General features: G+C 40.1%; 1 protein-coding gene across 2 annotated transcripts in view; it reads right to left on the minus strand.

The window, feature by feature from the left end:
- The window catches only part of LOC119546153 (cGMP-specific 3',5'-cyclic phosphodiesterase), a 49,008-nt gene that overhangs the window by 11,927 nt on the left and 20,234 nt on the right, over nt 1-16,847 (minus strand). For both annotated transcript variants that reach the window (XM_037852274.1, XM_037852265.1), the window contains exons 3-4: nt 4,446-5,494; nt 14-278 (exon numbers count right to left, since the gene is read on the minus strand). In XM_037852274.1, the coding sequence (XP_037708202.1) occupies nt 14-278; nt 4,446-5,075 (895 nt within the window). In that variant the 5' untranslated portion in view covers nt 5,076-5,494. The remainder of the gene's footprint in view (nt 1-13; nt 279-4,445; nt 5,495-16,847) is intronic.

The raw sequence follows: 16,847 nt of genomic DNA on the forward strand, positions 1-16,847 counted from the left end.
ATTGCAGGCTCACCTGTCTTTTGAGTGACATCGAATAGCTTGGCCACCAGGTACTTGTTGGTGGGCGTGCCCTTGGCCAAAAACAGGGAGCCCCGATCCGCGTGGGTGAGCAGCCCGACATTGACCAGAATCTTGTGGCACAGCACATCGATGTCCAGCTCGTTGGCCACGTCGCGAATCAGTTCCATGAAGAGCTCGCCCTCGTCCAGGTCCATCAGGTGCCTCCGGCTCTCGGGGATCGAAGATGCCGAGGAGTTGGAGAGACTCCTCGGCGATTTCTGCAGGGGAAATGAGAAAACAGACACCATAAAGGTTAATAGAATGCTTGGATCGAGTTTAACCAAAAAAGAATACCACACTGATAATATGATGGAATAATCAAATGGGATCTTAATGAAACAATACATACAAAATTTATTAACATATATTTTTAATTATTTTAATTTATGTTACGACTACTTTCATTTCACATCATTTTAATAATTAATAATGCCATTTTTGTTATCTTTAAACATGATTTAGTTATCAACAATATTGAGCCCAACAATGCATATATGACGTTGGTGTGTTTAAGAAAAAATACATATACTACTTTTAAGTTATCAAATACTTTTTTCTTTAAAGAAAAAAGAAAAAGACCTACTTATTTAAAGTAATTTATAGTCCCCCTTAATAAGTAATAGGTACACAATTATTTCTTTTCATGATAATTTATTCATTGAAATACAATTTAACTAGTGCCCAAAAATATTCCAGGACATGTTGGCATTTTCTTGGCATTTCTTTCCCAGTACGTGTCTGGACAGTAACTGAATTCTATTGTTTGGCCTGAGAAAGTGGAATAATTCCCCTATTTAATTAGTTGCCATATAAATAGCTGTATTATTAGAGGGGCATTATTACTAAGCAGAACGAGAGTCGAGAGAGCATTTTAAATATTTAACAGTGTATTTAAGGCAATAAGGGCTATTGTCTCTGCCCACGTACCATTATTTCTGTTTTCGATTTCTGGCCATTTAACCCTGGCCCCCAATTTCATTGGAAATTAACTTGGTCCGGTTCAAAGGGTGACTATTAGCAGCAGTTGGCAGTTGTGCCTTTAAGCGGTTCCCCGGCTCCTGCCTCGGCTCCTCGTCCTGCGGCAATGTGGTAATTGAATACCGAAAAAGGCCCCTGGTCCTGAATCCTCTGAAGCCCCCTGAAAACCCCTGAATACCCCGATCCTGTGACCTGTGCGTGCGAGAGGCCAATTAACCAAGTTGGGAGCTGCGAGCTGCAAACTGGGAGCTGGTTACATTGCGTGTACTGTCCTCATCCTGGTCCTGAAAACAGGCCATACCATTCCCCACATCCCCATCATTTTTACTGACAAATTAAAGCAATTTACTGTCGTTCCTGCCCCTTCTTGTATCAACATTTCCATGTGGCGTCTGGCCAGAAATATCAATAATTACAATGGGTATACAAATAAGTACTCTACTTGTATAAAACTGTGTTTTGTTTCGGGATTTCTGTTAATACAATCTTTGTGTAAGCCCAAATGAGAGAATTACTTAACAATCCTTTTGTGTTATTCTTCTCTTAATGAATTCCCTTTTTTCTTAAGATAAAAAGGTGGGATAAATAAAGTAATTAAATGCCATTAAAACTCGTCTTAGCCGCATTTAAGAAAAGAAAAAGCTGGCAAAAAAGACTTGTCAAGTAATCTGCGCCTTGTTTGGATTGAACTGAAAGTTAGAAAAACAGTTCTGTTTGTGTTCGGGCGGGAACAATTCAAATTCATTAAATAAAATGCAGACAAATAAAGGGAAGTGAAAACAAAGCCAAGCCAGTCGGAGCGTTAAGTAAATTTGAACTTCAGCCAGTGGCATTGAGTGTTCCCCTTAAAACAACAATAAAATCAACAAACGATGTCGAGCACTCGTGCTGTTTTTATTATTGTTCTTTTTTGCTCTTATTTCTATTTTTTTTGCAAAAAGAAAGTGAAAACATGAAAACGAAATGACTCTTAATGGGGGAAAACGTCCTGCCTGGCATGAAAATTTCAGAGCCATATATAGAACACCGATGCTACCGATACAAAAGCGGATAAACAACAGGGGCTAAGAACTGGAAATACCCTGAACGGGGATTGCAGTTTGCATTGCGTAACATGCACTTAAATAAATTGACAATATCGACAACAAAAAGGGGGGAAGCACACGTGCTGTTCACCTGCTGCAAGAAAAAAATGAGGAAAATAAAACAAACTGCACTCACTAAGCCAGACAATCGCTGAAAGGTCTCAAAGGTTGACTGCTTGTTGTTTCACCCAGGACACTGGCCTAGTTTTCCCCCATTTTCCTTCCTTTCACAAAAACACACACATATACTCTCAGGCTGAAAGAATTTTCCACTGACTTTTAGTTTTGATTCACAAGTGCCCAGGTGAGTGCCGATTTCCATGCGGGACTCAAGCCCACTTCTTGTTTGGATTTTTCTCTGTTTTTGCTCAACCAATTGCAGCAGAAGAGCAATTTGCAGTTCAAGTTGTGATCTAACATAATTTGGATGGATTTTTCCGAAAAGAAAAGTAAACATTCGAAAAACGCATTGCACAAGTGGGTCTCAATGACAGTTGCCAATGGCAATGAGTGGGTCAAAAGAGTTCAATTGAGTCATCGAGTTTAAGCACTCATTCGATGGCCATCACGAGCATTTCAAATAAACAAGCAAATAAATAAAGTATGCAAAGGTAATTGAGTTTAACAGTCTTAAGTGTTTCCATTAAGCGTTATTACCCCCTGTGCAAAATATAGGTAATACTTGGAACCATATTATACGTACATTGGTCTATTCATTCCAAATTTAATTTAAGACGTGTAACATTTTTAAAATTTTTAAACTGTTTGCTTGTTTTTAAAACATTTACTAATATTATTAAATTGATTTAAATTTGATTTTTAATATCACAGAAATTTGTTTGGATGGGTAACATAAAGCAATTAAAAAAAAATCAAAGTCAAAATGAAATATTTTTAATTATTTATGTACAGTTTTAACAGTAATGAATCATACATTTTTCATTTGTGCCAATAAAATCGCTCACACGAAATTCATTTCACGAAAAGACCATTCTTCACCGACAAAGGTCAGGCCTTACATATATTCTACCGTATTTTATTTTATGATATTTTCCCCCTGAAGCGGCGTTACACAAAAATATCAAATAAAAGTTAATTGAAAAATACTTGGCGCCGACGTGAGGTAGCGATTTAAAAAACCTGCCGGCCCAGGTTGTCAATAAATAACCAATAAATTTATAAAGCATGCTTTTCGGCTGTCGTTTGCAAGTGGGGGTTTTGAAAGCGAGTAATTTCATTTTTAATGCCTGAATTAAACATAAGCAGAGCAGAGGATCCGGAAAAGGCAATGGAAATGGAAATGCCATGTGGCTGTGTGAGTTTTTCCAATTAGCGAACTTCACACGCAGCCAGAGACACCAGAAACAGCAAAGAAAAGCCAAAGGAAATTTGTGAAAATATCAATTTAGTTAATTCGCTCGGCGAGAAGGCGAACAAAGTTAAATAAAAGCGGAAATCCAGCGCGCAGGCAGCAGCAGTGCCAAAAGTACAACAAAACAGGGCAAAACAAAGCAGGGCAAATACAAATACCAGCTCAAACAGTCGGTAAATGGTAGATGGTGGGCAAATAGAGCTCTGAGTTCTATATGAAAGGATGAAAGGATGGTGGCCAAGTGCTGGGGACCCACTGCAATTGCCACTGCCACTTGGCAAATGCAACTGCATTTGCACTTGCACTTGCCGCCTTTGTTTGGCGGGCATTTTTGGGGGACAGGAGGGGAATGGCTAAAATAGATTGGATGGAGGCGATGGAAAAGGACCCGTAATGACACCCCTCTGATTTGGCCACGAAAATTAGTTTGGCCAAACGAAAAGTGCCAGGACAACTTTCAATCAAGACTTTGATTTACCTCTGAGGTAGAACTATAGCAAGAAAAAACTTTCCTAATTATATTTTCCTATAATTTCCTTTCGGAAAATAAAGAAGGTATAGACTTGTTTTTCATTCATTTTAATTTAATTGAAATTTAAGTAATTTTAAAGTTGTACTTTGGTATACATATTATTAGAAAATGGAAAACTGACTGATAGTATCTCAAGTATTGTTCTATTTTTAAAAAAGGAATATTTCTCAGATCAATTCATTTGAATGGAATAAAGATAATACAATTTGTGTGAAATGATTTAATTTGTAAAATGGTTAACCTTATTTTAGCATCTAAAATTTTTCCTCGTTTTCTTCGCGTAGGTACATTAGCTAATATTTTGATACTATTTTCTTAAACAGAACTTTTTTATATATTTTGGGAATTATAATAAAGGTTTTTTCATGAGATTCTGATAAACTAAATCTGATCTATTTTATAATATTATATCACATACCTGCTGCACGGTGGGCGAAGCGGACATCCATTGCTGGAAGAGATCCGAGGTGACCGAGGGTCGCTTGTGCGGCTTGCGGTTCTCGATGAACTCCTGCAGTCGGCTGAGGGCCTCCGGAGGAGCCCGCTCTGTCAGCCACTTCTCGAAGGCCTCCGGCTTCTCCTCGAACAGCCGGGCCACCTCATCCACATCCTGCTGCGATGCCGTCGAAGTGCTCGCCTTGGCCAACCTATCCTGCTGACCCTGGGTCTGGGCTTGTATACTCGTCAGCGAGGGGGACTGAGATGGAGGACTGGCCATCAGCCTGGAGACGCCATCACCTTCGCCGGATGGAGATCTCAGCTTGATTTCCGGACTGCGATTGGTGGTGGCCGCAGGTCGATTGTTATTGCTCTGTCGATGATGATGCTCCAGCCTGACCTGATTGCCACTTGAGCTGGTGGAGGGTAGTGCTCCAGATGCCGAACCCCCAGCTGCCATTCCAGCCGTTGCCGTTGACGTGGCCGTCTTGTTGGCGCCATTGGTCAGCGGCTTGGATAAGGATGCGGATGAGGTGGTTGCTGTGGAGCTGCTGGTGGTCATTTCAACCGGAGCTGCGGCGCCGCCAGCTGGCGATGACACATCTGTCATGTTGCTGCTGCTCACTGTGCCGTGCCTGAAATCATTGCGGGCCAAATGGGGGGCAGCTCCTCCTCCTCCTTCTCCTCCTTCTGCTATTCCTTCTATTTTTTCTGATCCTTCTGGTAGCCTTTGCCTCGTTAGCCAGGCTCCGAATCCTGCTGCGTCCGCTGATTAAGTCACGTACTCGCCCACTTATGGTGGTCCTGGATTCCTGGGGGTTTTGCACGGCCAACCTGTTGCTCTCCACACTCCTCGACTTTAATGGCCAGGTGCGTGGCAATGGGGTAATTGATGATAGGCCAGTCTCATCGGTTAGCCGCCAGATTTTACTTCACGCACGTCTGCCCCTTTGTTTGTCTTTTTCGAGTGGCTTTAAATGCGTCCACTCGCCAGTTAAACGTTGATTTTTCCCTTTGATTGAAGAAAGCCTGAAACAGAGGGGGAAAAAAGAAACAGAGAAAGTTACTATTTGATGGCGGATTAGGGGCCAGCCTGAATGAAACAAATGGAAAGTTTAGACGCAACTTTGCCACATTGCCACTTCAGGCTAATGGCTGGCTGCCATTAAGCGAATCGCTTTCGAAATTCTAGATGAGCAGGGCGTGGCCTAGCCGAGCCATTAACTTTGAGTGCGGAGGTCCTCCCACGTATCTTCTTATCAGTTGCTTAAAAATTAATGAGTTGCCGGGAACTTTGTCAGGGATCTTACGTGGGATTTTTCGCAGACCTTGCAGTCTTACTGATTTTGTAAAATTTTTAAGAGAGCAAATTGATGCAAAGCATTTTTTAAGGAATATACACTACAGTCAAAAAAAAAAAACAAATACTAAAATGGGTTACAAAAAAATAGCTAGGACTTTTATCAGGAGGCCACAAGGTTTTCTTAAACAAGACATTTATAAACTGGTTTCTTGGTGTTATATATTAGCGTCAGTATTTCTCAAGTTATTGAAAGAGTATTCAATACCACGTTAAATGAGTTTATCTTTCTTCAAAACAAGTCTATAAAAAAGTAATCTCCACGCATAGTATTAAATACCTTAACGAATAACTTCAAACACGTTTATATATCTAAAGGTTCGGCCGAAAAATGCCGGAAACATAAATTTCGCAGCTCGCTACCAATTTGCATTCCGAATCAAGATTTTTTATTCAACTTGAGTGTCCTTCTCGCCTGCCTTTTCAATTCGGAAAATGTGAATGTATCACATAGAATTTATTTGCGGGTAATAAATTCGCTGATCCCCCGGCAGAGTGGAGAAATCTCTTGGAATCTCGGCCCGAATGCGGAATGGAAATAAATTTAAATGCTTCAATGGGACACAAATTTATGGCTCCCCCAACCTGAAAAGAGGGGCATAGGTAATTTCAGCTGGAAGCCAGGACTCGAAAGGTGGCTTGCACTCACATTTCCGAGAGCATAGTGCCGCAAACAAAAAAGGAAAATGTTTTAAATGAAAAAGGTTGGGTGGTAAGACCACCTATAGAGGGGGTGGTGAAACAACGTTGCCATTTGTGCACATTTGCATTGAAATGGCCCTCGACATTTGCATGGTAAACACTTTCGGCGCTTGCCACGTGCCACCTTCAAAGTGCAACTTGCAACTTGCCACTTGCATCGAAATATGCTGTATAAAACGGAGCCAATCCCATCTGCTCGTCATAAAGCAGCATCAAAGTGTGCTAGTCAGGTTTATTCTTGTACATTTAGTACATCCTGTGAGGGTCCTTTGTCCTTTGGCCACGGCACCTTGACCACCAGAAGCGATGACTTCCCTTGCAACCTGCACTTGCTTGGACTCTCAACCCCCGCCTGGGGCATAAACAATGGTGTTTTGAATAAAACACTGAGCCAGAGGACAGCCCACAGTAGCCAGGACTTTATCACGCACTCGTTTGCAATTTCAAATTGGGTAATAAATTCCTGAACTCCGCTCTGCAGATGGGTTTTTGTCCTCTTGTTTGCCCTGGGTGGCTTGTGAAATTGCTTTGTTCTCGCCGGGGCTTTTGTGGGCGATATCCTTGGCCCCCTCAGGCTTAGTTGCTACTGTAAATTTAATGTCAACACTAAAGATTAAGAGTTTAATGCGCACTTTGGCAAACAAATTTTTTGTTCCCCTTTTTATGGCCAGTCGACCTTGCTGAAAATGCCATAAATCGAACATTAAGTTGGTGAAATTATAAGCTTAGTTGCGCAGCTCTCAAGTACAATTAAGTTGATAAAATAAAGTTAAGAGGGAAAATTGAAGTGAATTAAGGTTGATTTAATTGGGGACACTTTAAAGTGGAATAAAGGAATTCCCATAATAATTAGTTATGCCCTGCAACCTCTGGTTAAACATGCAACTCATTTATAAATTCATCAAATTTACATTAGTATAACATGGCGTGCCAATGGAAATTTCCACCATTTGCCTGAGCAATGCAAATATATTTCACTGCAAAATGCAAACAATTAGACGTAATTAAACCCATGCAAAATCTGCATTTGCCAAAGCGTTTAGCTGCCATTGAGGCCCCCGAACGACCCACCTAAATCCTAGTGGAATTGACAATGCCCACCCACCACAATCCATACATCCCACCGTGCCTGTCCATCAACCAAGTCAACATTTGCATAATTTCAAATGGAGCACTGACGCTGCGGTTCCCCGGATGCCTTCAGCAGATAGTTTGTTTCCTAATTCGACGGCAGAGCAATTAGAACTGGTCATGAGCAGGATGAGGATGGGGAATAGGCCTTGTCCTGCGGGTCACGCACTCGCAACCGGAAATGAGCAGCGGAAATCATCGACATTGGGGCATACAAAACAGTAAAATGGGACCCACATGTAGTTGCGATTATAATAATAGCAACAACAAACCTAAATGAAATAAGTTTCTGTATGAATTCTCCTTCCCAACTTGTATTTTTATTCGAAAATACAAGTTCTATTAAAAATATATCATTTTGGAGTTATACAAAGGTAATATTTTCTATAAATTAGGAAAGTTATAAACTCCATACGAATGATTTCCAAATAAAGTATTCCCAAACTAAAAGAAATTGTTTATAAATTTTAAAAAATCACCATCTTGTTTTCATATTTCTATAACTCCTGGCGAGCGTGTTTGCTGGTATGATAATTACAAAAAGTGCTATTTCCATGACCTCTGCCGTATATGGTTTATTATTGAGAAACAAATTCAAAGGGAGGAGAAGGTACACACAACTCATGCATATCTAAAGATACGCTTCGGTTATGGCCTTCGTTTTGTATATAGCGTAGCGCATTTTGTGGCATTACTTTCTGCATGAAACCACCAAAATAATCAGTATAAAACGAGGATTATAAGCCCTTTGTAATGTTTGGCTAGCATGCGAAATAGTTGCGACTGCAGCTCGCATTAAAATCGCCAGTGTTTATTGCAAATTGCAATCAGCCAGTCAAATCAGCCCAATACAAACAGGTGAGCCTCACCTCACTCATATTTGCCTTAATTAAAAAAATATGTATAAGTTGGCTTCGCTGGTCATGTACTTTCATCCAGAGGCAGTAGTTATTTTTAATTAAAGTGCGCCGCAAACGTGTCAGGGACGCAGGATCCGTGGCTCTCCCGGCTTACAGGATGCAGTCTGCAGGTTGCAGGTTGCAGGACGCTTTGCGGTTTGGGCCACGTCACTTTCCGAAGGCGGGGCATGCAAATGACTGAAGGGGTCCTGCGGTCACCGCTGCCCACCCGAACTGCAGGCGGAAAACAACCTCCTCCGCCCACCAGGACAGCAGGACACCTGCATCGCCCAGCGGCGACCATAAATAGACGGTAAACAGGGAGGGGGCACTCGCAGAAAATTTATAAAACTTATTAGCATTAATGCATTAAATTTCCAAACTTTAAGTCAGCTTACAAGGAATATATTTGGTGGAAAATGTTCGCCATAGTTGTTTAAAATGTCTTTTTTTGGACAATTTTTAAAAGTGAATATAAATACTAAAACTACGTATGTATGTCTGAAAATCTACCGACAAAGTGGTTCCCTAACATGAACTTGTGATATAAAAAAGTATTTAAAACTGTTTTCGAAGTTATTATATTTTTTGTTTTTTCCAGTTATATGCAGCTATTTAATTCCAAAAGTATTCAAGGATCCTTACAAATAAAACGTAAACTATACTAATATTATTCAATATAATATTTATTCCAGTTATATACAGCTACTTATTTTAGAAAGTATTTACAGAACTTAATATATTTAAAATATTTTTGAAAATTTAAAGAGCTAATTATGGTTGAAAGTAATAGTTATGTTTAAAATTTTATAATTAGTTTTTAGTTTATTCCAATTAAGTAGAGCTGTTTAACTTAAAAATTATTCAAAGATTCTAGAAAGGCAGCCAATTGGGCTAAAATGAATTTGTTAATTTGCAAATCCACTTGGGATTTTCAGTGTGGGTCTGCTCAATGGTGTAGGTGCACTGGGACCAGCACGTTTAAAATTACGGAATTAGTGGCGAGCAGCACACGCAAACAGTTGCAAACACCCCATCGAAACCCACCGCCACGGCCACATTGTTGCCATTTTGCAAGCGGAAGTGCCTATTACATGACGTGCGTGCAATGGAAATGACCGAAATGGGGCATTTTCAGGGAGTTCGAGGAGCTCGAGGATCGCAAGGAGAGGGCAAATTAACTTTGCGGCTAGTTTGTAGTTCTGCAGCTGAGCTGGCCATGTCAGCACCTCCAGTCTCATGTTTTCAATTTGCCAAATTGCAACGTTGCATTTTGAACGCGACTTCATCAGTGGCTCTTAGCGGTGCTTTTGGCCGCCTTTCACCCCGTTTTAGACCCCGTGCTGGCCCCTTTTTGGCCCGCTTTTGCATTTAAGGCATTGGCAGGACAGTCACGTAGCGGCTTTATACACATACACAAAGTCTGCCGCATTTCTGTTGCACTTTATAAGCTTTCAACGGCTGCCGCATCCCAGAGGACATTTTGCCTTTTTGGCTTAACGGTGGAAAATGCGCCCAAGGCGAAATGAGGGGCGGGATGGAAAATCCTGTTGCTGACATCTGCCCAACGTCAAACACCCAACAACCCCCTCTCAAAGCCCTGTTCATGTTGTGGTAATTCAAAATTTACATTTCCCACATGAGCAAGGCCTCTACGAAACATTTTCTTAGACAATACTTGTTGCATAATAATTGTTTGCATGCCTTGGTTAGCTTTGAGGGACCTTCAGCTGGATTTTCAATTAAATTTCAGTTGATAATGAACATTTTATTTTTAAAGAGAACTACAACGAATGCAATTATTTTTTCTGGGTTTTCAAAAGATTTTTAGCTTAGGATTAAGTGCAAATATTTAAAGAGTCTCCATCGAATGCCATGATTTTTCTATTTTTGTATTCAGAAATTTAATACTCAACTGCCTATAATTTTAAAAAACAAATGGTCATATATAAAAATGTTTTCAAAGTAGTACAGACTTATTTAAAAACTCATTATTATCTTACAAAAAATTGTTTAGCCAAGAACAAACTTTTGATAATAAAAACCAATCCTCCTTAGTCTATTCATTTTTTGACCATTCCTTCTCTGGCAAATTTATCCATAACCCATGGAGCAATACATTGAAAATTGAGATCCTAATTTATTGGGACTCCGGGCGTATGCCGTAGAAGTCTACATCTAATCCAACTTGCCATTCAAGTGGTTCCTGACATTAGTCGAAATGTTTACCTGGCTGCCACAAATGAAACGACATGACATGGATGATTCCTCAACCCGACCTTGTGATTGCCTTTCATTGTGCCAGAAAATCTTCTGTCGAAATGGAAATGTTTGCCCTGGGCATGCAAATTTGAACATATTGTCAATGGCCATGTGCTTCTCATATTGCAGATGTCAAAAATTTGTTATTTATTGGAGGTAAACTGCAATCGAAAATTGGTGAATCTATTTGCCTTCGGATGGATTTCACAGCATGTGTCAGAACGCAGCAACCGAATGTTTACCATTAAAGAAACTCTGATTTCATTGTATTTTTTTGAATAGCTTCATAGATGCCTGGCTTTGTTCAATGTTTACACAGCAATTACCAGCAATATTGGTTCACCTCAGAGTTCACTCGAAAGTCCTTAAAGGATTGCAGCAGAAAATTGTTGGCTGCCAATATTTTTGCCGTTGGTCATTTAACAAACCATGAAATTCAATTAAAATGCAATTTCGTACGAAATGATGAATGGACCCAGTCAAATGCACAAAATTCCTTGGCTAGCCACAATATTCTTCTCTTGAAAACGTGTCAGCAACAGGGGGGTAAATTCAAATCACCAAAAGCTTTTCAGCAGATCAACTTTCCACCCACCGGAGCATCATTAATACTTGTCGCATCCACAGAAACTCAGCACTCTTTTTTAGTTTTCTTTTTATTTATTTTTTTTTTTGGTGGAAAGCTGAAATCTAGTCATGGCAAAATAATTGTAAAACTTTCGGCTACCACCGAAACAAAGTCAAGGCGAAGACAAAGTAAGCTGTGATGCTCCAAGGCATTCCGGGCTTAATTAAAAGATTCAACAGAGGAAAGTCGGGGGAAAATTCAAGGATTCGAGGAACCACTTTGAGAACACAAACCAGCAGCTAAGTGAGAGCCAGGGGCCTGTGGTCTGTACAGTGGCCGTCCATTAATGCAACACAATAACCAATTTACCACTTAACTTTCAGCATTCTGCTCCTTGGCACTGCAATCCCAGGCGCTCGGAGTGTAAGCCGCGCTGACAGGACCTCTTGACTCCAGTCCACCGGGCTCCAAACAAGGCCAACTGGTCCAAACGGCTCCGACGGGCCAACAAGGCGCATAAATGTCAACAATGTTGACTGAAAATAGTGGCCCGCTGACAGAATAATGCAGCGGCGACTCAACCGCTCAGCAGCTCGGCAAAGTGAATGGGACGGCTCGACACTGGGTGCTTTGTGTCCTGGGCTTTTTTGTGCCCATCTGCACTTCAGTGGCCAGGATTTTGCGGGAAGGCCCATGGAAAAAGGGCCACTTCAGGCCGTCGAGCTGGGAGAGGTCCTGCCAAGATGTAATTCCACAGAGAATGTTGATTTGATAATTTATGACATTGCTTTTGACCGATTTCTCAATGTCACGTTAAAGTTATAGTTCGTTATCTGTCAGAGACTGCAGTTAAATTACTCGGAAAGAGATTTTCGTTTTCTCATGGACATCGCTTAAGCTCATAACATTTACCTATACGTTTACAAAAATTGGAAACTAAATATTACACAGAGAAAGTAAAGATGGAGTTAAATTGTTAGGAAAAAAATTTTTGTTCTTACAACGAGATGTTAACTTAACGAAAGTTAAGTCATATTTCAAATTTTGAGATCGACATTGAGAAAGGTAATTGTTTTTTTGAAGAGCAATTTAACTTAATGACAAAAGTTATCTAGACTTTAATTTAATTTTACGGAAGCAATGTACTTGTTGCAAATGAAAATCCTCATGTCAAATATATTCTAATCACACTGGAAGTCCTAAGCTCAAACCAAAATCAAATAAAGTCACTGTCCTAGATCAAAGCTCAACTGCCACACCGCATCCCGTTACCAATTTAAACAATTTAAATATGATTTCCGACGTTTCATGTGAGGAACTGAAGTGAAATTGATTTCATTCCTCACTCGTGTGGCACACATCACATCGTGCCTGGCGAGGTTTTGAGCTTGAAGTGGCAATTTCATACCACTTTGTCTGCCGGCGTGTTTGTTATTCAATTTTGCCATCGAAAACACACGAAATATTCTACGAAACAAGCCGCAATAATAACGTTCCTGCATAATTTGATAACACACCATTGAGGGGCCGTTGAAGACTGGTGTTTTGATGGGTGCCCTATCTATCTATCTATATATATATATATATATATCTTCCACCATATATTGTCACATGGAGACGGAGATTCTGTCAGGCATTTTGTGTTTGCACAAGCTTAAGTGGCATTGGCTTTGGCTTTTGTGTCTGCCACACTCGCTTCTCTTTCCCCATGGCCTTTGCCGCTGCTTCTGTCGCTGCTTCCGTTTCCGCTCCACCCACTCACTTCCGGTGGTTCAGCACCTCTATTGACAGGGGCTCTTAATGGCATCACAATATTTAGCCCTGGCTTTGTTTCAGGACAATTTATGCCTGATTGCATTGATTGATTAAGCGCACTTGTTGTTTCTATCCATTGCGAAGGAATCTCCTCTCGTTCGTATATTCCCGCACTTTAATTAGCTCATTTTCCTTGGCCACGCTGAGTTGAATTTTAATTTGGCGGATTGTACACGAGTAATCGAATTTGCGGCCCACAAACCAAACTTTGCAATTAAAACTTTCGGCAAACAAATATTGAATAATAAATTGTTTTACGTTGCAGTTAAAAGTTTTTCAGGGGGATTTTTGTAAATGCGTCTTTAATTCGATTAGAGAGTGGAGATGGGAAATTACAGAAAACTTTCGCAGGCAGTCAAGAGTTTTTACCCCAAAAAGACAATGTCAATGTCCAACCCAAACTTTAAGCCCAACTGGAGTGGGATAAAGAAGCGTCTGTCAGGATGATTCGTCGCTGGAAACCGAGAAAATATGACAGGACATAAAGCACATTAATTGCTCGCCATCAGGCACAAGATACGCTCAATTTAACTCTGACTCATTACTATTCAGCCCACACTCGAGGGTCCTGATATCGACACTCAACGAGGGCAAGGACATCGGGCCTGTGACATCCACAGTGAATGCTTCATAAACCAAATCACGGCCAGCCGTCGGTTGTCATTTTTCACATGAACCAAAGTTTTTCTCCGATATATATACTATATAGATAGTGTGTTCATTTATTTTTTTTTTGCCCCCACCCTCTGCTGAGCTTTGCTCTTTTATTTGCCGAATTTTGTGCAAATAATTCGAGCACCCTAAACCACTCACTGACTCAGCAGAAACAATCGAGAAATCCTTTGATTTCCTTGAATGACAAAATGCTGCTGTCATGTAGCTAAGCTGCAAATGACATTAGCCCCGGCTTACCAGGCAAATCCCAAATCCCGAATACCAAATCCCAGTTTCGTAAATACCAAACTCGAATCCTTTGCGAAATGAAACCAAATTAGTGTGTGAGTTGCAATCACAGGACTCGGTCGAAGGTAAAATTAAGTCTAAACCGGTTCGAGTGCATCGGGTTGACCTTAACTAACCGACCATGAATGTGTGGGTGTGCATCCCAAGGATCAGCTCTGCTGATTATCCAGCATTTTCACAGCTGACTTGAGCCCTATTCGATGTCCTTTGTCCATGACCACAGGGCGATGAGCTTTAGATTTGGAGTCAAGACGGCAACTAATTGGTTTTTGAGAGGTATTCATATGGAATGAAATTAGTCTGTGATTGCAGGCCTGACTTGGTGGCATTGAAACACATTCACTTGGCCAAGCAAATTGAAGTACAATAGTGTATTGGCAGGAGTTTTCATAAGGTAATGAAGCAAAAATATAGGGATAATCAAAGGTAAAGACTTCTGGTTGTGGTTGTAATTACTTTAAAATATTTCAAATTATAAATTTGGAAAATCACATATATTTTTTACGTGCTGCAAACAATTCCTATGCAACCTCGTCTAGTTTAACCATATTTCCGCCGAGCTCTGTAAAATTGATTAGAATGCAAATATATTACGCAAAGTCTTTGGTCAGCAAGTGGATCAAGGTATTCATATTCAAATAGTTCGATGCAATCATTCAATCAATGCCGCAGTGACTCAACCGCCGGCGATGGACATTGAAATGCCATTAGCGTGTCCGTGCTTGGGAACCGCAACAACTGTGGTCAAAACGTGGAAAGGACACCGAGCAGGAGAAAACAGGACAACCCGAACCGCAATCCCGCACCGCTGAAAACTAATTAAAGTCTTTTCGCACACACCCACTCCCCTTCATTCACCGTATTTGAATAATACATTTTTTGCGATTTGCGGCATTGCTCATACGCCGTGGGGTGCCGTCTTTGGCAATTGTCGGTATATATACGTATATACACTGCTTCGCACACACTTGTGACCCATAAATGTTTAATTTTATGCAGCTTTCTGTCGCCTCGTGGCAACATAATGAAATGCTCGCCACATTGTTCGCCCCCACAAAAGGTCAAAATGGAAAGTTTTAAAAGCCTTTTCCACCTGAGCTCCAGCCACTAAATGCTGCCGAAAGTTTTTGGCTCTCGTGGGGATTTTCGCAGCTTTTAAGTAGCAGCCGTCTGTAGTGTTTCATTAATTAAACACCAGGTTTGCATGGTAGTCAGTCGCAAACACTGCGAAAAGGTAGAGTGTTAAAGTCAAGAATCCATAGATGTATATTCTGTGCTAAATAATATTTCATATTTGGTTAAAATCCCTCATTAATTATACATTCAATATTATATTCAGATTATAGCAATTAAAGAGAAAAATTGTGGTGCAGCTTGGTGCTTTTTATATTTGTTTTAATGTTAAATTTAAAGCTTACTTAACAATTTTCTAAAGCACCCAGACGTATGCAACACTTTACCAAAACAACCCCTAAAACACCACATCCCTACCCTAAAAACAATATCTACTACTTTAAAAATTATAAAATCTGTACAGCTTTATGTTCTACTTTAAATATTTCCAAACACAGTATAAGTATTTTATGACCAATTAAGTTGATAATTTTTATCTATTCCCTTGCATCCGCTATTTTCCTTGGCATTTTCCACTCAAACATTTCCCGCATTTTCCCGACTGTTTGTAAATGGCTTCATCAGCTTAGTCAGCTGCACTCTGTTTGCGAAAAGCTGCGATGGTGGTGCACTTATATTCCTGTGGCGGGGAATCATAAGTTGTTGATTTCGGGACTTACTTGCCACATGGAGCTTAAGGATTCCTCGAGTTGGGGAGCTTCTTCGGTTATCGATTTGTCATTTGGCCGGCGCTTATGCCTTCTATTTTTATACCAATAATGACTGTGAATTGTCGCTAAAATGTTTATAATGTTGGCGTTGTAAATGTAAATTGCTTTTCCAGCAGGAAAATCCATATATACCCACACATACACTCGGCAGTACTTATGTACTGGTAAATTCTCTGATCTTTTGGCAGCATGAAATTGTATTACGCGGCAGATAAGCTGCTTGGCATTAACTGCGAGCACTCATTTAATGAAACTTTTTTATTACTTCCTGGCGTTACGCTGGCCATTTAAATTGCCGCCACTCGATTGGAATCAATGGGATTTTTAATGCGATTTCGATTGGCAACTGTGGCAGAGGTTCATATTTATACAAGAGTATTTATGGTAGTTCTTCATCATCACATATGTATTTGGTCTTAAATAGTCTTTGGCTGTAGTTAAAGAGAACATTTTAATAAGGAATTAAGTGGTTTATAACTTTAATTTTACGTTAATTAACATTGAAAGTTTTTTTTAAAAATCGTCTGCCAATAATGTTAAACAAAATTATAAACATCTTGCTAGTCAGTGGAAAAATACATCTAAATGTAAAAATCTCGACCTTAAAAACTGTTTTTTTCCCTGCCCTCTTGTCACATAAAAAACATACTCATGACATTTTCTGAAATTTTTTAAATCACATAAAATTCCGAGCCCATAAAAGCATAACAACGAGACGAAAACGGCAGTGGCGGATCTTGTTAAAAAATGCAATTAAACTCGTTTGCACGATGTAGCTTGTATTATCAAAAGAAAAAGCAAATATCGAAACTGAAAACGAAAAAAAGATGTGAAATTC

Source organism: Drosophila subpulchrella, chromosome 3R, assembly GCF_014743375.2.
Source record: "Drosophila subpulchrella strain 33 F10 #4 breed RU33 chromosome 3R, RU_Dsub_v1.1 Primary Assembly, whole genome shotgun sequence".
Classification (NCBI taxonomy): domain Eukaryota; kingdom Metazoa; phylum Arthropoda; class Insecta; order Diptera; family Drosophilidae; genus Drosophila; species Drosophila subpulchrella.